This window comes from Seriola dumerili, unplaced genomic scaffold, assembly GCF_002260705.1.
Source record: "Seriola dumerili isolate Sdu_G_001 unplaced genomic scaffold, Sdu_1.0 BDQW01000859.1, whole genome shotgun sequence".
In the NCBI taxonomy this organism is placed as follows: Eukaryota; Metazoa; Chordata; class Actinopteri; order Carangiformes; family Carangidae; genus Seriola; species Seriola dumerili.
Genome location: NW_019175114.1, coordinates 256,325 through 283,729, shown reverse-complemented (window position 1 = coordinate 283,729; position 27,405 = coordinate 256,325). Strand labels below are relative to the sequence as shown.

The following is a 27,405-nucleotide window of genomic DNA, read 5'->3' as shown; positions in this document are numbered from 1 at the left end:
TAAAAATAACAAACACTCGTTTTCTAACCCACCAAAAACTACGATGTAATTGAAACAACTGAGCCACTACAAAGACCTCAAACAACTAAACTAAACTGATCATTTGAACTACGCGTCCTTCGGAATTTCATTACAACACCTGGACACAAAAAGTTTTAAAAAAAAAAAACAGAGCTCACCTTGTTGATCCTTGTGTCAACCGTCAGCGTGGGCTACAGTACAACATCCACCATGGAACACACCTTACACGCCGCCGTAAAGCTCCGAGGACGACGGAAGAAAGCGCGTTGCGGAGGCACCTGAACGAAAACCGACACTCTGCACCAGGACATCCAGGCAGCGTAGTAAACAGCTACAGCACACACCTGTCGTAACACACCTGTTCTGAACACACCTGGACGTGCAAGCAGGATGTTGCAGTTTCATTGTTGCCGTTTTAAACCCCGTTTTCTTTTGATTTCTTGTACTTAAAGCTCCTCCAGGTGTAAAAGGTCTGTGTCCATGTGTAGTGTGATATAATCAGCTCTCAGCTTCTATATTAATACGTGTGAAAAGTATCAAAAGCCTCCAGTCCACAGAGAAGATGCACACAAGCTGATATACAGAAAAAACTGAGGCTCTTAAAAACCAGCCTGTTCCAGGACTTTCTGGAAACGTTGTGATGATCACAACAAGCAGTCACCAAGCCCCGCCCACCTGGACCCACCATCCAAACCCTTGCCAAGGATTTGGATTTCTCTGAGGTGTTTTTACCTGGAAATCGCTACTATTTTTATTTGGATCACTCACGAAAACAGTCAAGCCAATACAGAAGGAGAGGGCTCAGGCAGCCTCCTCTCTTCCTGATGGGCTCACTGACCTGTGTTACTAGAGCTCCAGAGAGAGCCCTGAGAGAGGAGATGTAAAACTACACTGAGATGGTTTTTATATCTTCTTATGGATCAAACACTTGCAAATAAAAACACAGCAAGAAAGAAGAAAAATATGGCAGCTTTAAGTTTATGTGAGTTTGAGCTTTGCTTTAGATTAGAAAATCTAAAATTTCAAAAACTGAATGAATGTTCACACAGGACTGCAAGATGAAGACAGAAGGAAAAGCTTGCGGTGTGCGTTCTAAATTAACACAGTTTGATCAACAGCCGCGACAAGTTTTCCAACTTGCAATCTGCTTCATTCATCACTCACTCACCTCGACGTTCGTCTCACCATGATTACATCGAATTGCACCTGCAGCGGTGGGTTCAGTGGAACACGCAACCTTCTCATCCAGCTGTGGCTCAGGAGCTGACCTTCTGGTTTCCACGTCACTTCGGACAAAAATGAAGATTTTATAAATGAAAGGTGAGACGAGGCTCCGACTCACAGTCGTCTGAAGAGTGCAACCAACATCTTTACTTTGAGCATCAGTCCAAACACTGATCAATTATTGTGTCGTGCTGTTGTCCGGGACGACTTAATGAGCCATGAGATGAAACAGTTTTGTATTCCCTCGCTGTTCTCTCCTCCTAAACCGATGAGCGTTCAGTTTCTCAGCGTCCCCCGACCTGAAATGACGTTCTTCTCTCGTCATGTTGCTGAATCGAGGTGCCGGGGACATGATCGTGACGCGGCCTGACATCAATGGTTTCACTGCGACGGAAAACGACGACTTCATCCCTCCGCTTCGCCTGAAGACGCCAGAAGTTCGACCAGGTGAAGTACCAGCACGGTTCAGGCTGCTGGCCCAGTCACTTTCCAGTTCCCAGGCAGCACGGAAAGCCTCGACATGTTCCAGAACGACGTCAAGTCGCGGCAGCTCCTGAGTCAATGTGTAGTATGGCACATGTGATGTTGGGTGTCTGCAAACTTTTTGGCCACGTTCACATAGTGTGATTTAAGCGTGCATCGAAAGTGTTGTGTGTGTGTGTGTGTGTGTGTGATGTGTTCAGGTGGATTGACCCTGGTACTGTAAGGCGAGCGGCTGCATGACGGTTTCCCGGGCGTGTGGAGACTCAGCATTCCAACATGGTCGAAAGAATCCTGATCCATGGTTCGCGGCCCTCCAACTGGCGACCAGACAGCGTAACACAACACACACACACACACAAAACAAAACACACACACACACCAACACACGACACACACACACAACCCACCACACACACACACACACACACAGAGCTATTGAGACGTGAACAACAACAACAACGAGATCCTAATGGAGCCACATTCTGTCCACTCTACAATAAAAATAATTTGCGCACATCACAGAGCCTTGCCAGTAACTTAAAAGCATCGAAAGGAGCCTCGACACTCATTCTTAATGATTCACTCTCTTCTTAGATCATATCTATTCACCTCATTTTTATTCTAAGACACATTTTACTAACAGAACAAAAACCCTAAACAAACCTGAAACCCCTAACCAAATAAACCCCCAAAACACCCCCCAACCCCCAAAACACCACACACACGTTTTTCACTACAAACCTCCTGCTCCTCCTCTTTCTTCGTCTCCTCACATCCACACCATCTTCCCCCGCATCTTTTTTCCTCTTTCTCCTCCCTCCTCCCTCTTCCTTACCTCCTCCCTCCTCTCATTCCTCCTACTCTACTCACTCTTCCTTTCTTCCTCCACACTCCCTCCCATACCCCTCCGTCCCTCTCTTTCACGCTCCATCCTACTCGCTCTTCCTCCTCCTCCCTCTATACACCCTCGCTTCTCCTCCTCCTCCCTCCCTTCCCTACTCTCTCTTCCTCCTATCCCTCCTCTTCCTTCTCCTCGCTCCTCTTTCTCCCTACCTCCTCCGACTTCTGTCCTCATTCCTCGCTCCCTCCCCTTCTCTTCCTCTTGCCTCCTGCTCCTTCTTCCCTCCTACCTCTATCCGTGCCTCATCCGTCCTCACACCATTCCTTACCTACTATCACCCTCACCTGTCTTCTTCCTTCCCTCCCTCCTCCTTCTACTCCTCTTCCCCTCCATCTACTCTGATCCTCACCCTAACCACCCTTCACGTCTCCCGTGCGTGGCCTCCACTCCCTCCTCTATTCTTCCCTGCCTCGCTCCTCTGTCCTCCTCCTCCTCCTCCTCCCCCTCCTCTTCCTCCTCCTCCTCCTCCTCCTCCTCTTCTTCCTCCTCCTCCTCTTCTTCCTCCTCCCTCCACCAGGAACTCGTTCACAGACATCCTGCGGGCGATCCTGCTCTCCCTGGAGGTCCTGATAGAAAACCCGGAGCTCCAGATCAACGGCTTCATCCTCATCATCGACTGGAGCAACTTCTCCTTCAAACAGGCGTCCAAGCTCACGCCCAACATCCTGAAGCTGGCTATCGAAGGCCTTCAGGTCAGTAACCACACGAACCGAACCTCCGTCACCTCCGAGTGAGGACACGCCACCGTCTCTCTCGTACAGATTGAAAACTGGATTTAGGAGTCTCAGTTGTTTGGACACGACTAGTCGCTGGTTTTAGCTGAACGTAGCATCTTTAGCTACAGGAGATAACGCTGAAGTACTGATGTTACTTCATCTTTCTTACCTGCACTGCTGCTGAATTATGAGTGAAGATTCGTTGCTGTTTAACCTTTACAGATGAACATTTTCTCAGTATTAACGTGATAAGATTATTATATTTATACTTAATTAGACTCACACACTGTTTTTACCACTGTATTACATCGTATCAGTGTTATTTGTGTGACGGCGGCGTCATGTCTCAGATCTCTGATCAGCTGTTCGACCCTCGTCTCGTCCTCAGGACAGTTTTCCCGCTCGCTTCGGAGGAATCCATTTTGTGAACCAGCCGTGGTACATTCACGCCATGTACACCATCATCAAACCCTTCCTCAAGGACAAGACCAGGAAGAGGGTGAACACACAAACATCCTCCTCCTTCCTTTTTCTCCTCTCTCCTCCTCGGTTCAGTTCATACTTTACAGCCTTCGCTCCTCTTTCCTCTCCTCCTCTTCACATCATCTTCTTTTCTTTCTCCTTCATTTTCCTTTTCTTTTCCTCCTCTTTTCTTTTTCTCTCTTGTTCTTCTGTTTTGATTCTTAATCTCTTCCTTTCTTGTTTTTTCTCTCTTCTTCTTCCTCTCCTTGCCTCCTCATCTCTTCTTCTTCCTCTCGTCTCCTTGTTTTCTCTCCTCGTCTCCTTATCTCTTCTTCTTCCTCTCCTCGCCTCCTCATCTTTTCTTATTTCTCTCGTCTCCTTGTCTCCTCATCTTCTTCCTCTCCTCCTCCTCAGATCTTCCTCCACGGTAACAACCTGAACTCGCTCCACCAGCTCATCCAGCCCGAGTGTTTGCCGTCGGAGTTCGGCGGGACGCTGCCGCCGTACGACATGGGCATCTGGGCGCGAACGCTGCTGGGACCCGACTACAACGACGAGACGGAGTACACGCTGACGTACGACGCGCTGCACGTCAGGGAGAACTGTGGAGGAGGAGGAGACAAGGAGATGATGAAGAGGTGAGGAGGACGAGTGGGGACGAGAGTGATGTCATGTCATGTGATGATCACGTGATATAATGTTCTAGAGTTTCACTCACACTCGTGTGTTTCAGGTCTCAGTCGGCCGTTGAACCAGGAACTCTCCGACAAACCGACAGAGAGACCAGCACGCCGCTACTGGCCCTGGACTGAACACACACACACACACACACAGAGAAACACACACACACACACACACACACACACACACACACAGAAACACACACACACACACACACACACACACACACACACAGAGTAACACACACACACACACACACACACACAGAGTAACACACATATTCACACACTAAGATCTGTGACACACATGCACAGATTTAGTCTGACACACTTCTTAAAGACAAGAACAAACTACAACGTCCACTTTGACACACACACACACACACACACACACACACACACACACACACACACACACACACACACACACACACACATTATCTTCTTCTCTTTACATCACACAGACACACACTCACATGTTGGTCTTTCTATTGTTGTGAGGACACTCACTGACATAATGAATTCCCTCGTCCGTAAACCTGACACAATCTCAGAAAGACATGTCCACACACACACACACACACACACACACACACACACACACACACACACACACACACACACACACACACAGTCTGCCCTGTCTCTGAGCCGTCCAATGCCTCCCAGCTGAGCCTCTCTCTCCTGATGTCCACGGCGGTGACGACACCCTGAGGTGTCTGTGCGTCATCGCCGAGTGTCGTTGACTCTGTCAGAAACGAGCGGGAATGTGATGCCGTGACGTTTCTGTGAACTGTGACCCCAGATTCAAATGTGATGAAACTTTATTTAACCCTCAGACTGTGGAAGAAGACGTTAAATCAAAACAATCAAACCAGTGAGTAAATAAGAATCATTCAGAGCCGGTTGCACCAACGAAGATTCATTTAAACTCAGATTAAGTTTATTAAGTTTAATCATAGTTTATTAAATCTTGCTCTGTAACTGCTGGACGACTTATGATCATAATTGTTCTGCTAATTCATTTATTTTAGATTTAAATTTGTGGTGCAACAGAAAGATCAAACAAAACGTGATTTAATCCAGGTTTAAATAATCCTTGCTTCAGACAGAGCATTTATCTTGAGCTGCGAGTCTAAATCTGAAGGCTTCATCACCAGTCTGAATTCTTTACGGAGGATTTCCCCCAACGTATGATTCAAGAACGTAAAATGTTTTTGTCTCCTTTTGGACTTTATGATGTGACAGAAATAAATCTGACAGAGGCGGGAACATTGAGGACGATGCAGAGGAAGCTTCACTTTGGTAGAAAAATAAATAAATTCCACTTCCACAAGAATCACGACAAGTTAGACCGACTTCGCACAAACATTTAAAAAATAAAAGCACCGCGTTCGTCTCCACAAGAAACCACTGACGCTGTAACCGGATGAAAACATGCATGAAGACTTGAAACACTGTTTGTTCTACCAGGGTGAAATCCTCTTCCTGCTAATCGTATCGTGCTGTGAAGAGACCACAGGAAGCCAAACTCTCACCTTTAACCTCTCCTGCAGTGAAGGGAAAGATTGTTTTTATTGAATTTAACTTATTTGAAGATTGTATATTATTGCTATAGTATTATTACACTGCAAAAAAAAAAGAAAAAGTGTCACGCTTGGCCGGTCTTATCCCGAGATAATTAAAGTGAAATTATCTTCACAGCCTGCAGAAGAAAAGAATTTGATTTAAAATCATATTTGAAAATCTGCAGGTTGATAATTTCACTTCAAAAATATCTGGACAGATTATTTGTAAAAACTCAGAGCGACTCGCCGAGTTTGTGCCGATTTTTTTTTTGCAGTGTTTGACTCATCATCAGGGCTACACTGAGCAGTGATCTGATCTCCACTCGACTGTAATGTAATGTATTTCCTTTCAATGAATGTATAGAAGTAAACATTTACACCAATGTGGTCGTGCTGCGTTTCATTTAACAGCGGGGGTTTTATTTTGAAAGTCATGGTGAAATTGATTGAGTTTCCTGTGTTAACTTGGAATAAAATGAGGCGTCGCTCAGAACAGGAACGTTTCCTGTTGGAGCAACAAATAAAACTCATGACTGAACATTATGAGTTAATGAGTTCCTCTTACCTTCAGATCTGTCACATAAATAATGAAACTGTGTCTGAGTCCGTTCATGTTTAGACTTTTAACATGAAGCTTCTGTAATCAAACAAATAAAAGTCCAAAAGCAGAGAAATAAGAAGTGTGAGATGTGCAGGTGTTGGTCACAGCAGCTTAAACTGATACTCAATAAAATATATTGTGGTTAAACTGTAGAACTTTTAAACGTTTAAAATCCAACATAAATGAAATGAATTGAAGCCACAGTTGAACTGCACAGCCGCTCATTTTAAAGAACCGTTGGATTCCGCTGCAGGTTTTTTCTTCACGTTCAAGTAAAGAAACTTTAACTGCAGTCGTGTTTAACTGTACAAACTTTAACCTCTGCTGTTTCTGCTCGCGGGTTTCACTGCCACGTGATGAAAAGACCAGAATGAAGGATCGGGAGCCGCTCGGCTCAAAGCGGAAGTGAAGAAACAAACACACACTTTTGTTTTTGTGGTTGCAATTTTTTCTGTATTTTTTATATAAATATAAATCATCTTTTATGTTACTGTGCAAAAGTGATGAAAAGGTGAAACTGAAAACCCAGCTGATAAACTGAAAAGATGCATAGTGGTCGAGCTAAAGTTACAGCTTCCCTCAAACGCAGCAACAACAATTCTCTTCTAACTGTGATGAGGGAGATTCCCTCCAACTTTTCTTCATCTGTTTTAGTGTTTCAACGTGGTTCAACTCCAGAGAGCTGGTGTTGTAACATCTGTACCTTTAACATTAAACCTGACTCGTTTCCAGAGTTAGAAAATACATTCTTCCATCGTGCTGAAAGATTTCCATGAGCGCGGGAACCACCGGGTCCAAGCAGAGCTACGACAGGTACCGTATGTGTTCAGTTTGTTTTTGGTGAGAGGACAAGTCAGTAGTATTACCCAGGAGAAAATACGTTTCGTTTTTTTTTTTTTTCAAATTAAGATCCTTCAGTCCTCCGACAGTCTTCTGCAGTTTTAGTAGTTTATCCACAAAAAAAAAATCCCGTCAGTTCGTCGGTCAAACGTCTCCGCTCCCTCTCAGATTCAGGCCGTCAGTGTTTTTAACAGTTTTTTATCCACAGAGGAAGAATCCTTCAAGACTCTTACCAGGGTCGCAGTCCACATCCGTCCGTCTGTTTCCTGCTCCTCGGTCCTCCCGGTCTAGATCGGGCTCAGAGTCTGGCGCTGGTACTGCGTCAGCTCCGGGTGCCACACGTCCACGATGAAGATGAGGCGGTAACTGTCGGCGTCCTGCCAAACCTCGTGCTCGAAGGAGTCGTCGAAGATGAGGACTTTACCTTCCTCCCACTCCCTGACACACAGCGCAGAAGAAGGAGAAGAAGTCAGCCATATGTTCAGACATGGAGGAAAAGTCTTAAGTTTTAAGGTATAAAACATCCACACGTCTCAGGTGCAGGTGCACTTTACTGTCGTAAAGAAGAATATCCCGACGTCCCGGTCTCTCTCGACCTTGGTCAGAGGTGTTTTATGATCTTAAATAGATGATGCTCCACCATCTTGTGTCCAGGTGTGTGACCATGAGGAAAATAAAACACCTCTGACGAAGGTCGAGAGACGGAAGCGTTAGTTAATAAACTGTGATGCTGAGCGGTGAGCAGGATGTTGTTCAATGTGCAGGTTGATTTTTTCTCTAATATTTCAAACAGAGATCCGGACACATCACCGCTAAGAAAACATCTCACTTTGCTGCCTTTGTTTGTTTCCGCTGAACCAATCCACCGTCACCTTGTTTTACCTTTTACCTGAATTAGCAGCTGACCAACCGCACGTGCAGACAGGACACGGACATGGTTTTTGTCCGGTCTGGTGTGAACAAGTGAGCTTCTCCTCTCATGGCCGGTTAGCTCAGTTGGTTAGAGCGTGGTGCTAATAACGCCAAGGTCGCGGGTTCGATCCCCGTACGGGCCAAGTACCTTTTCAGCCATTGATCAGAGACTAACTCCTTCAGTTCAGAGAGAAGAAACTCAACAGATATGGAACTGAAGCCTCAGAGCTGTGTAGAAGAAATCATCTCTGTAGATCTGTGAGCGAAGTTGTTCTGATGTTTGTTTGAGTTGTTTTAGAACTACATGACAGAATAATTCAATCAGCAGAAACCTGATTCATTTTCCATACTTTAAGATTTCACAGAAGAATTTAAGATTAAGAACAGACATTTAAAAAGTCCCAGAGTCCCGACTCTGTAGAGGAGGCCATCTTTCCCTCTAGCACCAACCTTCTACCATCTGTGACGGAGGGGGGAGGGGCCAGTGTCACATGGCCGGTTAGCTCAGTTGGTTAGAGCGTGGTGCTAATAACGCCAAGGTCGCGGGTTCGATCCCCGTACGGGCCAAGCCCCTTTTGAATCAACACTTCAGTTCTTAATTCTTTGCTTTTGACAGTGAAGTTTGGTTCAAGAAATGAGATCCAGACGGAGCGATGTCAGGAGAGCGAAAGACAAGAAAGGAGGAGAAGAGAAGAGGAAAGACGAGGAGGAGGAGGGAGGGAGGGAGAGCAGAGGAGGTGAAGCAAGAAAGAAAATAAAAACAAAAAGGTCAAAACACTGGACACAAAAGAGGAGAGAGAAAAAGACAAAAAGGAGGAGGATGAGGAGAAGAGGAGAAGGTGAGGATGAAGGTGAGGAAGAGGAGGAGGAGGAGGAGCAGTACCTGATCTGGTCGGTGCAGCGGATCCTGCAGCCCTGTTTGGGGATGACGAGGCCGAGGTGCATCCTCAGTCTGCAGTTAGTGGGGCCAGTGTGAGGCCACACGTGAGTACCTGGCTGCATGACTGAGAACTTAATCTGAACACACACACACACGCACACACACACACACACACACACACACACACACACACACACACACACACATATATATTAAAAAGGCAAACAGAGGCAGATTAAAACCAGATGCTTCTTATAAACTGACCTATAATCAGATCACATCAGTGTGAGAGCCCAGGTGTGTGTGTGTGTGTGTGTGTGTGTGTGTGTGTGTGTGTGTGTACCTGTCCTCTCTTGCAGCCTGTAGCTTCAGGATATCTGTCCAGCAGAGAGCAGGTCTTCGGGACGCCCTGACACGAGTTTGCAACTTTCCTCCCTGAACAAACACAGTGAAAACTTTTCTGTGTTTTCATTCGTCAGTCAGTTTATAACTTTATATTAGTTTACAGTTTAAAGTGTGTGAGACTCCTCTCAGTTCAGGATAAACAAGGAAGGTAACACAGACATATAACTACATGTACAACAACAGCTGTTTCCCAGGTCAGAGGACGTGAGCTGAAGAGAGACGGTTGGTCTACGGAGGATTTTCACAAAAGCTTGAGGTTTTAAGGTCCTTGGTTTTAACAGTTGTCAGTATTATTATTATTTGCTGTCATATTATTTTTATTACCAGCCTGCAATGAATCCTGGGATATGTTGGGCCCAGGAAAAGAAGGAAGCATTTGAAGGCGCTTTCGAAAAGTGAGCAGCAGTGTGTGTGTGTGTGTGTGTGTGTGTGTGTGTGTACCTTGTTGCCACAGTGTGTATTGGCCCCACTCTCCTTTCTCTCTCAGGTTTTCCTCCTCAGGTATGAACAGTCCCGTGTTTTGGTCCATTACCGCCAGAGCCTCGTCCCTGATCGTCTTCCAGTTCCTCTCCAACGTCTGCACGCACGCACACACACACACACACACACACACACACACACACACACACACACACACTCTCAGAAACCTGCCTTGTACACATGTAAACACACACACAGTCGGACAGCGTACCTTGACCAGGTCGGTGTATCCGGTCTCTTTAGGCGTCCACCATGGCTGAGCCTTCAGTCCGTCCACGTTGTACAGAGATCTCTGCCACACCGAGGCGAAGTGTCCTCGTTTGTGACCCAGCTCATACCAGTGATACGCCTGGAGACAGAGACACAGAGGAACGCTGTAGAGAACTGATCTCTTAAAGTTAAACACAGAGGAATGACCGAGCGTGGATCTCCACCTCGGAGGAAGTCAGTGGTTTTTATATCTGCATTTATCTGGATGAAGGTTCCACATCAGGATTCAAACAGGACAGTTTAGAGTGGATGGATGATCACTCATGAACATGGCCGGTTAGCTCAGTTGGTTAGAGCGTGGTGCTAATAACGCCAAGGTCGCGGGTTCGATCCCCGTACGGGCCAAGCAGCTTTTAAAGCAGAAGACTCAGCAAAAACCAACAATTATTACAAATCCAAGTTCTGTCTGTACAACGTAAAACTTTCCAACATCAGTGGACTCTGCAGGAAGTCGTCTGCAGGCTGTTGATAGATTGTGGATCTGGACGTTAGGGTTCAGCCTGTCTGGTTAACCCTTTGGTTCCACCTTGTGGCTGACAGGTAACACTGCAGGACTGTCCTGATCAGAGCTTGTACATTTTAAAAGCGTATTCTGCATCTGTGTTTAGAATTAAGTGATTAATGAGTAAAATAATCAGGTGTGTGTGTGTGTGTGTGTGTGTGTGTGTGTGTGTGTGTGTGTGTTGCTCACGCTGTTGTCTCCGACCCTCTGCAGAGCGTCTCCCAGGTGGAAATAAAAACGCCCGTCATCCGTCCCTGGTTCACCTGACTCCAGACCCTCCTGCAGAGAAACAGGAAGTGAATCTCATGATGAGTTTTTATCACTGAGGCGAAGATGTTTTTGGAAAGTTATTTTTTTCTTCAAAGACTCTTAAAAACTGGTTTCATGGTCAATATGTTCAGGACAGAGATACAGATGTGTATTTAGAAAACATGAACTCAAGGTCTGATTACACCTGAAGACTCTCTACAAACAAACAACAAGTCAGGAAGGTGTGTGTGTGTGTGTGTGTGTGTGTGTGTGTGTGTGTGTGTGTGTGTGTGTGTGTGTGTGTGTGTGTTCACCTTCAGGAATGGTATACTCTCTGCAATCTTGTTCTCTGACTTCAGGATGAAACCATAGTGAACTTTAGCGAAGCCGTTGCCGGGGGCAACCGCCAGAACCTGTGGCACAGAGGACAGGCAGCCAATCAGTGAAAAGTTAACAACAAACAAACAAACAAACTCCTCCCACTGGAACAAACACGACTTTAACACGGCTGGCGGCCGACACACACCTCTTCATACACCTTCTTGGCGCCCTTGTTGTCTCCTAGTAACAGGTGGGCGACGCCCAGGTCGTTCTTCAGACTGACGTCTTCTGGAAAGATCTGAACCAACCTCTCCAGAGTCGCCAGAGACCCTCGCATCCGACCTGAGACACAGAGAAAATAATTAAAACACTCCAACCCTCTTCAATCAGCTGTCTCCACGGCCGGTTAGCTCAGTTGGTTAGAGCGTGGTGCTAATAACGCCAAGGTCGCGGGTTCGATCCCCGTACGGGCCACATATACTTTATCTTACTCACTAAGCTCTTCATCACAGTGATGGAGAAGTTTAGTGTCTAAATGAAGAACTCAGCAAATGTTCCAACATCCATGTAACACATGTTGTAAGTGTTAGCTAATATTAGCTTAGCTGAGGTAGCTGCATGTATGTGTGTTGACAGGTTTGAGGTCATTTAGAGAAAGTCTTTATCTTTGTCACTTTTCTGTTAAAAAACTAATCAACTGAGACATTCTTTGATTAAGTTTGAATAATCAATATTGGATTTTTTTAATTGATGAGTGGACACACACTTGCATGGCCGGTTAGCTCAGTTGGCTCAGTTGCTAAGGTTGTGGGTTCGATCCCCGTACCGGATACAAACAGATTTTAAGCCACTAAACTTGTACCTTGAATTGTAAAGTTTGGAGTCTCATGACAAATGATCTAAATCACACCTGACGAGTTACAGTGCTTTGAATAAGGAGAGCATGTCTGAGAGAGGCACAGGAGGGGCAGTGGGGTATCTATTGGTAGTTTAAGTAGCTGTACAGTGTTTGTGTTACCCAGGAACTGCTGTCTCTCGGCTCGTCTCTTCAGCGCAGCTTTCAGGAGGTCAGAGGTTGCGTCAGGAAGCTCGGCCGCCTCTCTGTAGCTGTTGATGGCTCTCTGCAGCATGTCGTTACTACGCAGCTTCTCAGCCAGGTCGTCCTCCACCTGCAGGTCAACGGATCGTCATCAACAACATTTTAACACAGCACCACTTCACTGTATGTTGTGCTGTCGTACTGTGCAGCACCTGGGCCTTTCCGTAGCGAGCGCGGGGGCTCTGTGGATACTGCTGCACCAGAGTCTCGAAGGCTCTTAACGCCTCCTCCACCTTACCCTGACACAGAGATTAACAAACACATGTAAATGCATCAGTTACTGACGTCCGTGTTCCTGATTCCAGCTCAGACTAACAGGTGTCAGCGTCACGTCTGTACCTTCTTGCGAAGCTTCTCTGCTGCATCGATCTCTGCTTTGATGGTTTTATCGAACTTATTCAACAGTTTCAGTTTCTTCTTCTTTGCTGGAGGAGAGAGAGAAACGGGGAGAACAAGAGAGGATCAAAGGAGGAGGAATAAAACACATTTCTCTTCAGTTTGTTTAAATCTTTATCGGTTTTTACCTTTTTCTTTCAGCCTGTCCTCGGCTTGTTTCTCTGTTGTTCCTGCAACATGGATGAAAAGAGACTAACATTTAATATTTACAGTGTTCCAAGACAAGAGTCTGGAAACAGCTGTGAAAAGAAAAGGAAGAGAAAGAATCAAAGTCTCACTACAGATGTGTAGAACCACAACCACACTCTGATCTGACTGACTGAGTGACTCCTGTACACGGCCGGTTAGCTCAGTTGGTTAGAGCGTGGTGCTAATAACGCCAAGGTCGCGGGTTCGATCCCCGTACGGGCCAAATAGCTTTTGAGTCAAAATTCAGCTGCAGTGAAACCAGGGGCGTTCAAAGGACTGGAAGTTGTGAAATCAAAACTGAGGCTCTACATCGTCCAGTTTGTTTGAGTTGTTTTATAACTACATGACAGAATAATTCAACCTGCAGAAAAACCTGATTCATTTTCCATATTTTAAGATTTCATAGAAGAATTCAGGATTCATAATTTATGATTAAGAACAGACATTTAAAAAGTCCCAAAGTCCCGACTCTGTAGAGGAAGCCATCTTTCCCTCAAGCACCGACCTTCTACCATCTGTGAGGGAGGGGGGAGACAAAGGTCTCTTGGTCTCTACAGCTAATTTCCTCCGTCATCACACCTGTTTCTGTAACTCACCTGTTTACATTTTATTAATGACTGAAGTTATGGAGAATGGAGGCCATAATGGAGAGGGGCCAGGCCAGTTCACATGGCCGGTTAGCTCAGTTGGTTAGAGCGTGGTGCTAATAACGCCAAGGTCGCGGGTTCGATCCCCGTACGGGCCAAGTTCCTTTTGAGTTTGGCATCTGAGCTCAAATCCCAAACACAGAAAACCTCCCAGCCCTCCGTTCACACCTGCAGAGATTTCTGTTCATTTATGACTCACAACACAGGAAATCTACCAACTTCCTGTCGTACAAAGGAAATCAAAGAGTGGACACAAGAAACAGCTGACACCTTTAAGCATTAAATCAACATATGTTGACTTTAAAAAACAAACACAGAGATCACACCTTTACAAAACTCTAAAATACCAAACGCTCAGAAAAAACAAAGGTCAGAAAGAGCAGGTCGGCTCAGCTGGTTAGAGTGTGGTGCTGAGGTCACGGGTTTGAACCCTGTACGGGCCAAACAGCTTCTGAATCATCACAGGCAAAGATCATCAGTGTGGGGGAAGAAGTTGAAAACAGATGTTATGTTTTGTGGCTCACCCTCGGCCTCTGGGACGCTCTCTGCCTCTTTGGGCGTCTCACTCTGTGGTTCTGGTTCAGACTGGTTCTCTGCTTCCACAACTGGTTCTGACAGGAGATACACAGCAATTCAGTGACGTTTATGAGTTTCATAACTTTCCAGAGCAGAGTCTGAGCACTTCCAGGACGTGTCTGTGGATCATACAGTCCTGAAAACCTTCATGTTCCAGACTGAATATAAAAACATAGTAAAAAAACACAGAACTACAACAAACAAACGTACCAGCTACGTTAAAGAACCTGTACCTGCTTCCTGTGAGAGTTTGGAGCTGGTCAGATGCCGTGCAGACTCCACTGCAGAACAAACACAAAACAATACGACGGTTAACGACTCCTCGTTGGTGTCATTAACACATTAAAACACCAGCTCATTATCAGAGCTGATAATCACTCAGTGATAACGCTGGATAACACCTTCAGTCAGAGTGTTGTAAAACCAGCTTTATCTATTTTTATAACACGTTTAGTGCTTTGATTTTTCAGCCTGTGAGATGTAACTCATGTCTATATTTTCAGTTTGATTCCTTTCTTCTTTAAATCTGCATTAAAGCAGTCAGCAGCTGGTTAGCTTAGCTGGTTATCTTAGCTTAGCATAAAGACTGGAAACAGACAGAAACCAGAAATAAAACTAAATCAAAATAACAAACTGAACTAGTTCCACACCCTCAGTGTGTCTGACTCACCGACACTCTCCTCCGCCGGCGGCTCCTCGACCAAAACTGCAGCAGGAAACACAGAAAACATCATCAACTGTCTGTCTTTGTTTCTGTCTGTACAAACACAGTTATCTGTTTCAATAACGTCTCTTAGTTAAAGAACTGATGGTGCCGTGGTCTCTACCACCATCTGCTGCTTCAGCTAATGAAGGTCACGTCATGTTAACGTCACGTCTCACCTCCTGTGGTGTCGATCGTGTTGCTTTCCTCCTCTGAAACAAGGAGAAAGAAAATAACCAACAGGAGGAAATTATTCTGAGAACTACGAACATTTATTAAAGCTGGGAGATTTTACTGACCATATGGATGTGCACTGTCCCGAGGATCATCTGCAACGGAGAATCAGAGTCATTATAATAACACACAGACTGAAGAATGAATCAAATATTATGTTTTCTGAAAGACCAGAGGAAGAAAATAAAGTTTTGACATTAAAGAAACATCTGAAAGTCACTTAAAACAAACTGAAACTGATTCTTATTCATTTATTTCATGAAAAGATGTAGAAGGAGAATTGAAGATTCAAGACTAGAGAAATAAGAATTCTGCAGCTGTTACAAAACAAGGATTAAATATCCAAATGTGACTCTTTGTCAGAGCATTAAAAGAAAAGAAGAGACTGTGTTTAACGGACCTGGTACGAAGTCGTCTTCCACCGGAGGAGGGAGCGGGACGGCAGCTGGAGACACCGAAACACACGAGTTAAAACAGACACACAAACAGTCCTGCAGCAGGTGAACAGGATGAGTGGGAGCAGGTGGAAGGTGGTGGTGATGAGGAGGGGGGGGGGACACGACACTAAACATCAGGTGACGTTTCAGAGTCTCGAGTGACCAGGACACAAACAGCAGATGTGAAGCTGTAACAAGCCAAACACCCAAACCAATCACCTGAAGGCGAGACGGTCAGAGTCACTGCTACGTTTAAATTCAAGGTAAAAGTTTCACCTTCATGTCAATCAACAGTCTCCTGATATATTAACATGATATCAGCCTTTAAAATCAAACATAAACAATTTGTTTATTTCCACCTCTGATATGACGGAGGTTCGTCTGTGACAGCAGCTACATAGAAAAGCAGCATTTATTTTCTTCATCTGTTTATTCCTTTAATATTAGGAAATAGATTTTTACAAATTTGTGGTTTTAAGAACCAAAAAACCATCTCAGTGTAGTTTTACATCTCCTCTCTCAGGCTTCTCTCTGCAGCTCTAGTAACAACAGGTCAGTGAGCCAATCAGAAGAGAGGAGGCTCTGAGCCTCTCTTCTGATTGGCTGACTGTTTTCTGAGTGATCCAATAAAAATATGGCAGATTTCAGGTAAAAACACTCAGAGAAACCAAATCCTGCAAGGTTTGGATGGTGGGTCCAGGTGGGCGGGGCTTGGTGACCGCTTTGTTGTGACATCACAAAGTTCCAGAAGTCCTGACGGCTGGTTTTAATCAAACTACACATGGACCTTTAGACTGGATGGAGCTTTAAATCAGTCAGAAAACGGAATTTTACTTTGAAAGAAAACAACATTTCACAAACAGAAAATGTAGAAATATATTAAGTTGGGGTTAATTTTAATGATTGCTAATATTTTATCTCTAACATAAATAAAGGAAAATCATGCAAATCAATGGAAATCATCACATTATTTTATTATTTTATTCTTAATTCATGTTAGGGAAACTACAATTGTGTTTTCACTTTCATGATTTGTTTTGTGTTTGTTTTTGTTGCCCACCGTTGCCCCCCACCCCTTTTGTAGTCGCCCCGCCCCCGCGACCCCCCCCGACATTACAACGAATGAACATCAACACACAGAAGAACATACAGCTCCACTCAGAAGAAACGAGTGTGATTGCGTGATATGGAGAGGTGTGGAAACACAGTCGACATGCAGCAGCTTGTTAATGTAACATCCAGACAACGACCAGGTGAACACATGCAGCAGCTTCTCAGCCACGGTGAACAGGCAGCACCAACCTTGGATTTCAGACTCCACGTCCTGAGATCCAGAGACTGGATCAGACACAGACAGAAGCCACAACGTTACCTCCATGACATCAACATGTCGGGCAATCAGCTGATCACACAGTGAGGGCAGTCAAAAGGCAACGTGTGCATTCAGTCATCACAGGCCACAAGTTTAGCATCAGTACAAGTGTCAGCTAAAAAACCTGACGATAGACAGAAAGTGATCTGAGGTAGAAAACGTAGAGAGGCTCAGCTGCACGGAGCACACACAGAAGAAAAGCTTCAAATATTAATGTAGTGATTTGTTTGGGCCTCCTGTGATTATCTGTGACTGCAGAGACTGAGACATATCCTTTCATTCACTCCTTCATCCTGTTATAATCTACATACCTTCATCATCTCGGGCAGGTTGAGGGTCACTCTCTGGTTCTACATGAAGAGAAACAACAGGACAAATAGAAAAGCTGCTCTACCTGAAGAATTATTTTCATGGCGGTAGAATGACGAGGTTCTGTCTGACATTTGAATAAGGCAAACACAAAATGAGTGATTCACACTGTTCTTTGACTCTTTGTTGTAAGACAGATCTAAATGAAGACAATCAGCTTTCTCCAAGAAGAGCTGTGAACATCACCAACTGAAATCACATTAACTCCAGATATAAATTCCTTTACGAGGTTCAGTGCTGCTGGGAGCGAACCAGAGCTAGACTCATTTCTAGTACAAGTTTATATCTTCGTATGTTTCTTTCAAGTAAAAATAAACTGAAGTTGGCAGCACACACACCTGACTCAGCGTCTTCAGTCGGGGCTTCAGGTGACGTTGTCTCTGTGGGATCTGCAGCTCGTTGATCGGCCGTTTCAGCCACTGGCTCGCTGCGTTCTTCAGCTTTTAAGACGTGGACGTTACAGGACGAAGAGAAGCAAATAAACGAGATAATTTGGACTTTTTTGTTTTTTAAACCACAAACTGCTGCTGCGTGTGTGTGTGTGTGTGTGTGAATCACTTTAAACTGATTCAAGAAAAAACAAACAAAATGAATGTAAATGATGCATCTCAAACGACACCTTGAGTTGTTCATGATTTCGACTTGTGTGAAATTACAGCTGAGGTTTAAGAGGAAGACTAGTCATTAAGGGCTGGAACAAATGATTATTTTAATGATCATTTAATCACTGAATCTTTTCTTTAACTCTCATTTTCTCTGTAAAACATCAGAAACAGTAAAATAATGAGAGATTCCTCAGTCCTCCCAGCCTTCAGGAAACTTCTGTCCAGGTTTCTAAACTTATTAATTATGTGAATTTTAATACTTTAGTGGTTAGATTAAATATTCAATCATGTGCATTTATAACAGTCTGTGTCAGACTCCTGCAGACTGGTTGTACTGGGCAGCTCCCAGTGTGACAGTGGAGCAGGGTGGAGCTGGTGTAACGCCTCAGTCTGTCTGTGTGAAGCCGAGTTGAGGCTTTGTGAGTTTAACACAGATCGTCGTCTCTTGGGATCAGTGTGACGTTCAGGTGAGGTCAGGTGAGGCAGCCGCGCCCTCATGTCTGGGAATGAGGTGTTAACACCTGCCGGGCGCTTTGCTCAGGTATCAGGTCAGTATCAGCTCGTTTGTCTGCGCGACAACAGAGAGAGAGGAACCGTGTGTGCGTGTGTGTGTGTGTGTGTGTTCACCTGTTTTCTCCTCAGGTGAATCTGCCACAGCTGGTTTTTCTGCCTCTTTCAGCCCTGTTATGGTTAAAAAGGTCAAAGTTCAAACACCCTGTGTCAAAGGAATGAAGCTGATCAGTGTCGCTGGAGCTGAGGAAGATTTTCAGGCATCAAATCTGCCAAAAACAAACCTGGATTTTGGTTTAATAACTTTCTTATTGTCACTCTCAGTTAATCTCACATTTATTGAATCAGATGTTTAGTTTATAAAACATCAGAAAATAGTAAAAAGAAAAAGACCATCACACGAGCTGACACCGTCTTAAGTTGGTGAAGCTCAAACTGAAGCTTCTTTTCACTGTTGATTGTTCTTTTATTTGACTGTTTTATCATTTGGTTTTTTAAAAACATCAGAAAATCACAATTCAAATTTCAAAGTGTTTTGTTTTATTCAGTTTATGACAATAAGAAACAAAGATCAGCAGATCCTGGACTGGAGAAACCACAGCCGGAGAATATTTAATATTTAGATGGAAAAATACTGAAACGATTAATCGTCTAATGAGCTAATGAACTCATCACTTTCAGCCCTAAAGTAAATATAAAAGGTGTTTTTGTTTAATGTCAAAGACAGACAACAAGCGATCAATCGTTATGATGTGACACGTTTTGGTAAGTATTGAAGTTCGATGATGGAATCTCTCGGACTCAGTGTGATGATTATGAAGAAGCTGAAGAAGAATCATTTTTCTAAACTGAAACTCAACAGAACTGAAACTTCAGTTTAAAGAAAACTCAACGCAACAAAAGACGATGACAGAAGAAGAAATTTCAGTATGCAAAGATTCTGCAACCACTGATGTTGGTTTACAGTTAAATGTCACAGTGCCTCTTTGTCCATCCGCCAACCAAACGTTTACTTCTCTCACTTGAGGTCACAGAAGAAACTTTTGACCCCGCCCCCCGGCAGCGAGGAGGTCAGCAGTTCAAGCACCTGATAATTTTCCTGTGGGAGGAAATAAAGCCGGAGCGCTGAGAGTTAGAGCGAACGGAGCAGGAAGCTGTGGTGGAAAGAGATAGGACTGAACAGAGGAAGGGGTGGGTTTCAGTTATTAGACTGTGCTCTTATAGTTGCCTTAGTAACGGACAGTTTGCATGTCTGACAATCTCGCCACACATTACAACACCGCCACATTTCCATTACACCGAGAAGGAAGACAAACACATCTCCATTTTGAAAATCAACATTTATTTATCAAATCTTTTCTCAAATTTTGAAAGAAAAGCTCATTTGTCTCAGTGTTAGTGGAAGCTACTTCAGACTGAATGAAACCGCTGCTATCAAGTAAACTGAAGTCCGACAGCTGGACACGTCAGTTATTGTGAGTGTTTTAAAAGCTCCCATTCCCCTTGAACTCAACTTTTCCTTTAACCCAGATCTGTTCCTTACAAGATGCCGATGACCAGATCTGACAAACAGACATGATAAACATGAGAAATAAAAACCCACTGGACATCTGGAGTCTGACTCTGGTGAGCAGAGACAGAGACACTGTCACTGACCCTCATCCTGTCTTTACTGCACAGACAGATGATCAGGTTTAAAGTGATAATTCTGGATATCTGACGTGAGGTTCACTGTAGCAAGAAAAACTTTATATTTTACACTTTAAAACGTGCCCACGGAAAAAAAAGGCTCTTATCAGAGGAAGTGTACGCTTTATTTTGAATATTTTCACCACTTCCTCTCACTGATAAACAGCTCTTTCCTTCGGAACTACATTTTTTTCAACCGTTGCACTGCCGTATTCCTACGCAGAGGTGCACCTACGCTGAGCTCTGAAGGACTCAAAGCTGTGGAAGACTAAACTAACTCTGCAGTCACATCACACCAACATGCAAACTGAAGCAAGACGCTTCCAGCAAACAAACAGCAGGACACCGAGTGTAGATTAATATTACACCTGGGCATTTCTGTTTTTACCTGCACCAAACTACTGTTTAAATCCTCTTTGGTCTGTTCCCTTGTGTGACGTCAGGATTCCTCTGCTCTGCAGTGACTAAAGCTCACAGTTTAGATATTTCTTTACTTTATTTTAAGTCTCCTGTTGCACGTTTCCTTTAACCCTCAGTAAACTCAAGTTCTAGCACCGTTTATGAGACTAACTTTGTGCCGCAGCATCATTTCCCGCCCACAGCCGTCTTCTCCTCCGCCGCACTCCTCTCTCTCCTGACCGCTGCCACACTCACTCTCTCAGTCTTCCCCTCTGCTGCCGCAGCTTTCGGCTGAGAGGCGTTTGGTTTCCTCTCCAGAGTTTCCCGTCTGTTCACGTCAACCTTCGCGGCGTTTCGTTCTCTGTCCGCTCTCTCCTTCGCCAGCCTCTCCGCCTCCATCTTCTCCCGCAGAGCTTTTTCTCTGGCGAGCCTCTGTCTCTCCATCAGCTCCTTCTCCCGGGCGACTCTCTCTCTTTCCTTTGCCATTCGCTCCCTCTCTTTTTCTGCTCTTTCCCTCTCCAGTCTTTCCCTCTCTGCTCTCTCTTTTGCCGCCTTTTCTTTCTCTAACCTCTCCCTGGCGATGCGCTCTCTCTCCATCCTCTCCCTCTCTTTGGCGATTCTTTCTTTTTCCAGTTTTTCCTTTTCTGCCCTTTCTCTTTCCCTGGCGATCCTCTCTCTTTCCTTAGCAACGCGTTCTCGTTCCAGTCTTTCTTTTTCTGCTCTTTCTTTGGCGATTCGTTCTTTCTCTTGCCTCTCCTTTTCAGCCTTCTCCCTTGCAATTCTCTCTCTTTCCTTTGCGATACGCTCCCTCTCCAGCCTCTCTCTCTCCGCTTTCTCTTTAGCAATCCTTTCTTTCTCAAGTCTCTCTCTTTCTCTGGCGATGCGCTCCCTCTCCAGTCTTTCTTTTTCTGCTCTTTCTTTCTCTTGTCGCTCCTTCTCTCTGGCAAGTCTCTCTCTTTCTCTGGTGATACGTTCCCTCTCCAGTCTTTCTTTCTCCGCTTTCTCTTTAGCAATCCTTTCTTTCTCAAGTCTCTCTCTTTCTCTGGTGATGCGTTCCCTCTCCAGTCTTTCTTTCTCTGCTTTCTCTTTGGCGATCCTTTCTTTCTCTAGTCTCTCCTTCTCTTGTCGTTCTTTCTCCGCCTTCTCTCTCTCCATCCTCTCCTTCTCCTTAGCTATTCTCTCTCTCTCTTTGGCGACGCGTTCCCTCTCTATATTCTCCTTTTCAGCCCTCTCCAGTCTTTCTTTCTCTAGTCGTTCCTTCTCCTCCTTTTCCTTGGCTGCCCTCTCTCGCTCCATCCTTTCCTTCTCAATCTTCTCTCGCTCCAGTCGTTCCCTCTCTTCTCTGGCCGCTTGCTCCATCCTCTCCTTTTCAGCTTTCTCTTTGGCTTCTCTCTCCATCCTCTCCTTCTCCGCTCTCTCCTTCTCCATCCTTTCCTTTTCGGCCTTCTCCCTTTCAATCCTCTCCTTCTCCATCCTCTCTCTTTCTATCTTTTCCTTCTCTGCCTTCTCCTTTTCCTCTTTCTCCTTCTCCACTCTCTCTGCCTCCCTCTCCCTCTCCTCTCTCAGTTGCTCCTGTGCAACCTCCAGCGTCTTCATCTTCAACGCCCAGGCCGCCTCCTTCTCCTCCTCCTCTTCGGCGAGGAAGGCCCTGATCTCGGCCAGAGCGATGCGAGCGATCCTCTTGGCCTCCATCTTCTCGTGGATCATCCTCAGCTCTTCTTTCAGAGCCGAGCGCAGACTGGCGCCGCGGACAGGAGTGTCTGAAGTTTGAGGTTAAAGGTGGGATTTTAACAGGAAATGATCGTCCACAAACTTGAGTGAAAACATGCCGACTCGTCAAGTATTGACACACAGCAACCGAGGAAGTGTTAAAAATGCATCCAATCACTTCATCAATCATTTCTACAGTGAACCAAAGATCAGAATTAGTTAGTTAATGAATGAAAAGCCGAGTGTTATCATCTTCATGTATCAGTGTCTTAGAGAAAACTCAGTGTAACTTTGACTCATGACGAGATCTGAAGGTGGTAAAAAGTCATTAACCACATTATAATATATTCCATCAAATCTTTATTTGATTGAAAGCTTAAACAATTAATCACTTAAAGTGTCACAATGACAAATGTCCAAAGTGAACAAGATTCAATACACAATGTTGTGAAATGCAGCAAAAAAAGCAGCAAATCCTCATTTTTGAGAAGCTGAGAAGCTGAAATGAACACTACTTAAATAATGAGTCAATTAATCAATATTTCAGCCTTTTTTTTCATCAATTAATCTACATATGGTAATGATTATTGTACTGCTGATGGTACAATATCAATATATATTGTGATAAACTGTTGACGAGTGAAAGAACTACAGACGTCTGTTTTTAACCAACTCAGAAAACTAAATTCCTGACAGTACAACGTACCGTACGGTATGACACCGATCAGTGTCTCTATCTACAACAACAGTGTGATAATATATTGTTTCATGATCTATAGTGTCATGTTTACCTGTCCTGCTGATCACAATGTTAAAAAATGAATGATTAGTGGGTCTGCAAGGAACCAACCAAACTATTCTAAACAATCATGGTGAGACAGAGGTCACGGAGGTCACAGAGGTCACAGAGGTCGCACTGTCGTGAAAATGCACGAGCAAGATCAGTGGACTTCCAGCTGTTAAACCAAAATCTACTTGAACGTATCAGTCAGACCAAAGAGAAAACAAAGGCTTCATTTTGAACATGCAGACGGCAGGTTTTAGTACCTCGGGTTGCGTTCTCTCTGGCGGCCGTTTCTCCTTCTGTCATGTCTGACACAGAAGGGAACAAACAGCCCGTCAGCTCAGAGCGTTTAACAAACAGCTCGGTAACAAAGAGGTTGAGCTGGATATCAAATATAAGAACGTTTGTTCAGACCGTGAGCTGCATATCTCCTGCTGCAGACAGACCGCAGTCAACAAACGAGTCAACAAGGGATTAGTGTACGAGCTAACTCACACAGAGCGGTCAGACCTCTACCTTTGGGGGCTTTAACCTCTTGAGTGGCGTCCTCTAACTTCTTCTCTTCTAGGACGACACACACACACACACACACAGTGTTTGGTACTGAAGGTAAAGTCAACACCATAATGGCAAAGGTCAAACCATCACACCAGGCAAACTGCAAAACACTCGCCAGCAAAGTTTAAAATCAGCCCTAAAAATGAGCGTCGACGCCTCATTTAGTGACTGAGCGTCAGACAGAGTCATGCAGGAACACAAGAACCGGAGACAATACCTTTACTTTTACCTTTCTTCTTCACCTCTTTCTTGTCCTCTACAAGATTTAGAGACAGAGCTGTCAGCTGAGTGCGAGCGAGGGAACAGGTACAAACACACAGACGCTGACCGTACTGTACCTTTCCTCAGTCTGTCTCTCCTGGGAACAGGACCCTTTAACTTCTTCTCATCTGAACCAACAGACAGCAGAGACAGGTAATGAAAACCACCAGCTGCACGTGTCGAGAGCAGGGACGTACTGATCAGGGATTTTTCTTAATAATAACCCAGTGATTAAATCTACGTTACATGTTATTACTTAATGAGCTTCTTGATCAGTCTATAATCTTAAATCATTGATATGATATGAATGTTACTCAGTTCACTCAAAGCTACACTCACTACTGGCTAAATGTCTTCTTCTTGTTTAGCTAAAGATTATTAGCATGAGATTAGGAGATGAAGATGAGCTGATACCAATCCTCTGAAATACGCCCAGACGGATCCTGAAACCAGGTCTTAGGATCGGCTCAGGAAATCTCTAGTCAAGTCATCTGACATTTTACTGTGAAAGCTTTAGAATAATTAGAAAATGTAATCCAATCCAAGCTTTGATGTTGTGTTGATTACTGATGTTGTTGAGTTTTCCATGACACGTGTGGTTAAACAGTTTAACTTGTCTCTAGCACAGTTAACTGTTCACATTTATTCTTCATTACTGATGTAAACTAGTGACAAAGCTAACAGCTAAGCGCTAAGAGAAACTAAATTAATGCGACTGTAAACTCAGCTGCAATTCTTTTTTGTTCCCATTAAAACCAACTGGAAACTGCAGTTACACTGTGTTGTCTGCACACTGAGTGAACCAGGATTCATTTAATATTTACTTTTAAAGCATTACTGTGAACTTGTAGCTTAAAAACACATAAATCAAAAAGGTAAACGATGACGGATCAATCTGCCAATATCAAACCCAAGCAGCTGATAATGTATCAATGTGTATATTAGTGGTTTACAGGCAAAAAAGTGGAAGTATTGTTAATATGCAGTGAGTCTTATTAATGTTAGAGAACACAGCAGAATATAAAAAGCAGAGCAGTGACGTCATCATCAAACACAACTAATACAACTTTAGAAAGGACTGGTTGAATGAAACATACAGAGTCGCTGCTGAGAGTCGAGATCTGCCGGCATTAGTTTGAAGGTCGATGGTTAAGACTCAGTCTCAAGACAAAGATCCAGATCCCGACTGCAGAGCCGAGCCGAGCCGAGCCGAGCCGAGCCGAGCCGAGCCCGACAGAGCTGCAGCAACGTGTTTCTCTTCATCCCACAAATCAAACTATTTGTGGGGAAATAAGTAAAAGTTTTGTCCTTTAACACGTCTGATTTCAGAGCATCACATAACTCACAAACTGTGGTTTAAAACTCCCTGCTCACAAGTGTACAATAATAATACAACAATGTAAATTAGATTTTAAATAGCGCTGCACGATATGCAAAACAATCTTAGTGATGTTGCGATTTCAGCTGGAATGATCGTTTTTACATTTTATTTTCAGAAAAAAAAAAAAGAAACTGATGATGATGTGATTTTTGTTCCTTTACGTCTGGAGGATATGATTTGTAGGTCGGGGCGTCTCTGTAGCACCACAATGCTAACGATGCTAACAATGCTCAACTATGTGACACATTTTACCTTCATGCAGCTCCTGCGATTGATTATATTTCGATTAATTGCGCACCTCTAGTTTTAAATAAACAACAAAACTAAGGCAACTTGAAGTTCACTGAGATGGAAAGTGTAATATCTCAGCCTCATGTTGATGAAGGCTGATTGTTCGTAGAAATAACCTGAAACTGACGGCAGCTGGAAATCCAAATGAAATCTGTAGTTTAGACGTGACATCAGGTTTGTGACGTCCTGTACGACATCTCAGGGTTCATGAATTAAAATGTCATTAAAATAATCTGTGTATTTTTGGTCACGTTTGGAAATCGTCTACACGGATATCACTTACATTAATATATCACTTTGCTAATCAATCCAATAACATCAATAGTCTCTTTTTAAATCGCTTTCAGAGGGTACGGGATGAGTTTTGTGATTTGAGGGTTAAAGGACTGTACGGCCAGTCCGCCCAGTTTGATCCTGCACTGGAAACCAGACATCAGGTCCTCCGCACCCCATCATACAGACGGCCATCCTCCTCCAGCTGGACCGGGCTACTGTACGTCCCAGCCTGGTCCTCATTGGTCGGTGGTGGGACCAGGGAGCCTCTCTACTGGCTGTGGCTCTGCCTCCTGTCCTCCTATTGGTTCTGGAGGTCCAGTATGACCCCTTTGACCTCATCGTCAGAGGAGGTCACCCCGCCCTCCTCCTGCCTCTCAGCTGCCGCCGCCTCCTTCCCCTCCTCCTCCTCCTCCTCACCCCGCTCTACGGGTGAGGACACTACGTCATAGAGGAAGGTGAAGAAGCCATAGATCCAATCAGAGCCCTCCTCAGCTAAAATATCAAGAACCTCCTCAAGCGACTCGGCATTCGCACTACCACCGCCATCTTTGGTCAAGCCTGACGAGAGAGAGAGGGAGAGAGAGAAGGAGGGAAGGAGAAAAATAGACAGGATGGGAGAGGAGGAGATGAAAGGGGGAGTAAGGGAAGAACGGAAAGGGTGAGGCACAAAGGGAAGGAGGGTTGGAAGGAGTAAATTATAAAAAGGAGAAGAGGTGAAAGAAAAAGAAATGAGGGGTAAGTATGAGGAGAAGAAGACATCAAGGAAGGAAGGAAGGAAGGAAGGAAGGAAGGAAGGAAGGAAGGAAGGAAGGAAGGGGCAAAGGATGGTATGAAGGAATGGAGAACGGCCGTAACAGAAAATAAAGAATGATGATACAGGACAAAGAGAAAGATAGTGAGTTAAAGTCGCAGATGAACCATAGACATTAAATAAGCCCTCACTTCCTGTCCGTCTCGTCAGGCCTCGACAAAAGTATAAAGAACAGCGGCGGCCATCTTTTATCCTCCAACATCTCTGACTTGTAGATACTCTGATGTAGCAGTCCAGCTTTTAATGGATTTTACCTGGATCTCATCAGCTGGTGTTTACATGCTCAGATTGTCATTTACAGGAAATGCCGGTCCGGTGTGTCCTGACACGTGATTGGTTGATTATTTGTCCAATAAAAATGCAGCTATAGGTTATTCAGGGTGACATGAATCTAGTGCTGAGCTAATGAAGAACAATATGAACCAATTATAGAACGTAAATTGGATGTAGACGTTCTTTTTAATTGATAATATTGTTCTTTTAATTCTTAATCACAAGAAAGTAGAACAAGAAAACAAGTTTGTATTTTGATGGACTTCCTTCTTCTGTGTTGGGGTTGGATGGGAAATTGGGAGCTTGTTAATACGGAAATA

The 27,405-nt window shown here is 44.3% G+C and overlaps 2 protein-coding genes and 6 non-coding genes across 11 annotated transcripts in view; 7 read left to right on the top strand and 1 right to left on the bottom strand.

Annotated features, from left to right (window-relative positions):
* The window catches only part of LOC111237429 (clavesin-1-like), a 6,828-nt gene extending 2,209 nt beyond the window's left edge, over nucleotides 1-4,619 (top strand). The window contains exons 4-7 of the mRNA XM_022766520.1: nucleotides 3,147-3,321; nucleotides 3,734-3,844; nucleotides 4,222-4,445; nucleotides 4,541-4,619. Coding sequence (XP_022622241.1) covers nucleotides 3,147-3,321; nucleotides 3,734-3,844; nucleotides 4,222-4,445; nucleotides 4,541-4,619 — 589 coding nt within the window. The remainder of the gene's footprint in view (nucleotides 1-3,146; nucleotides 3,322-3,733; nucleotides 3,845-4,221; nucleotides 4,446-4,540) is intronic.
* Nucleotides 4,620-7,542: 2,923 nt separating this feature from the next.
* The window catches only part of asph (aspartate beta-hydroxylase), a 30,585-nt gene continuing 10,722 nt past the window's right edge, over nucleotides 7,543-27,405 (bottom strand). For 3 of the 4 annotated variants that reach the window (XM_022766481.1, XM_022766478.1, XM_022766480.1), the window contains 22 exons: nucleotides 18,770-18,823; nucleotides 17,876-17,977; nucleotides 17,480-17,518; nucleotides 17,099-17,134; nucleotides 15,760-15,804; nucleotides 15,425-15,454; nucleotides 15,305-15,337; nucleotides 15,093-15,128; nucleotides 14,656-14,703; nucleotides 14,371-14,457; nucleotides 13,139-13,180; nucleotides 12,954-13,039; nucleotides 12,767-12,853; nucleotides 12,534-12,684; nucleotides 11,721-11,857; nucleotides 11,509-11,607; nucleotides 11,135-11,224; nucleotides 10,385-10,522; nucleotides 10,135-10,270; nucleotides 9,632-9,723; nucleotides 9,292-9,425; nucleotides 7,543-7,934 (listed from right to left, as the gene is read on the bottom strand). In XM_022766481.1, the coding sequence (XP_022622202.1) occupies nucleotides 7,784-7,934; nucleotides 9,292-9,425; nucleotides 9,632-9,723; nucleotides 10,135-10,270; nucleotides 10,385-10,522; nucleotides 11,135-11,224; nucleotides 11,509-11,607; nucleotides 11,721-11,857; nucleotides 12,534-12,684; nucleotides 12,767-12,853; nucleotides 12,954-13,039; nucleotides 13,139-13,180; nucleotides 14,371-14,457; nucleotides 14,656-14,703; nucleotides 15,093-15,128; nucleotides 15,305-15,337; nucleotides 15,425-15,454; nucleotides 15,760-15,804; nucleotides 17,099-17,134; nucleotides 17,480-17,518; nucleotides 17,876-17,977; nucleotides 18,770-18,823 (1,853 nt within the window). In that variant the 3' untranslated portion in view covers nucleotides 7,543-7,783. The remainder of the gene's footprint in view (nucleotides 7,935-9,291; nucleotides 9,426-9,631; nucleotides 9,724-10,134; nucleotides 10,271-10,384; nucleotides 10,523-11,134; nucleotides 11,225-11,508; nucleotides 11,608-11,720; nucleotides 11,858-12,533; nucleotides 12,685-12,766; nucleotides 12,854-12,953; nucleotides 13,040-13,138; nucleotides 13,181-14,370; nucleotides 14,458-14,655; nucleotides 14,704-15,092; nucleotides 15,129-15,304; nucleotides 15,338-15,424; nucleotides 15,455-15,759; nucleotides 15,805-17,098; nucleotides 17,135-17,479; nucleotides 17,519-17,875; nucleotides 17,978-18,769; nucleotides 18,824-27,405) is intronic. The other variant, XM_022766479.1, reaches the window with a different exon arrangement.
* On the top strand, nucleotides 8,478-8,551 carry trnai-aau. Its single transcript has one exon. It is a non-coding gene; the product is annotated as a tRNA-Ile (tRNA).
* trnai-aau lies at nucleotides 8,902-8,975 on the top strand. Its single transcript has one exon. It is a non-coding gene; the product is annotated as a tRNA-Ile (tRNA).
* trnai-aau lies at nucleotides 10,715-10,788 on the top strand. The gene has a single exon. It is a non-coding gene; the product is annotated as a tRNA-Ile (tRNA).
* Nucleotides 11,916-11,989, top strand: trnai-aau. The gene has a single exon. It is a non-coding gene; the product is annotated as a tRNA-Ile (tRNA).
* trnai-aau lies at nucleotides 13,349-13,422 on the top strand. Its single transcript has one exon. It is a non-coding gene; the product is annotated as a tRNA-Ile (tRNA).
* trnai-aau lies at nucleotides 13,871-13,944 on the top strand. Its single transcript has one exon. It is a non-coding gene; the product is annotated as a tRNA-Ile (tRNA).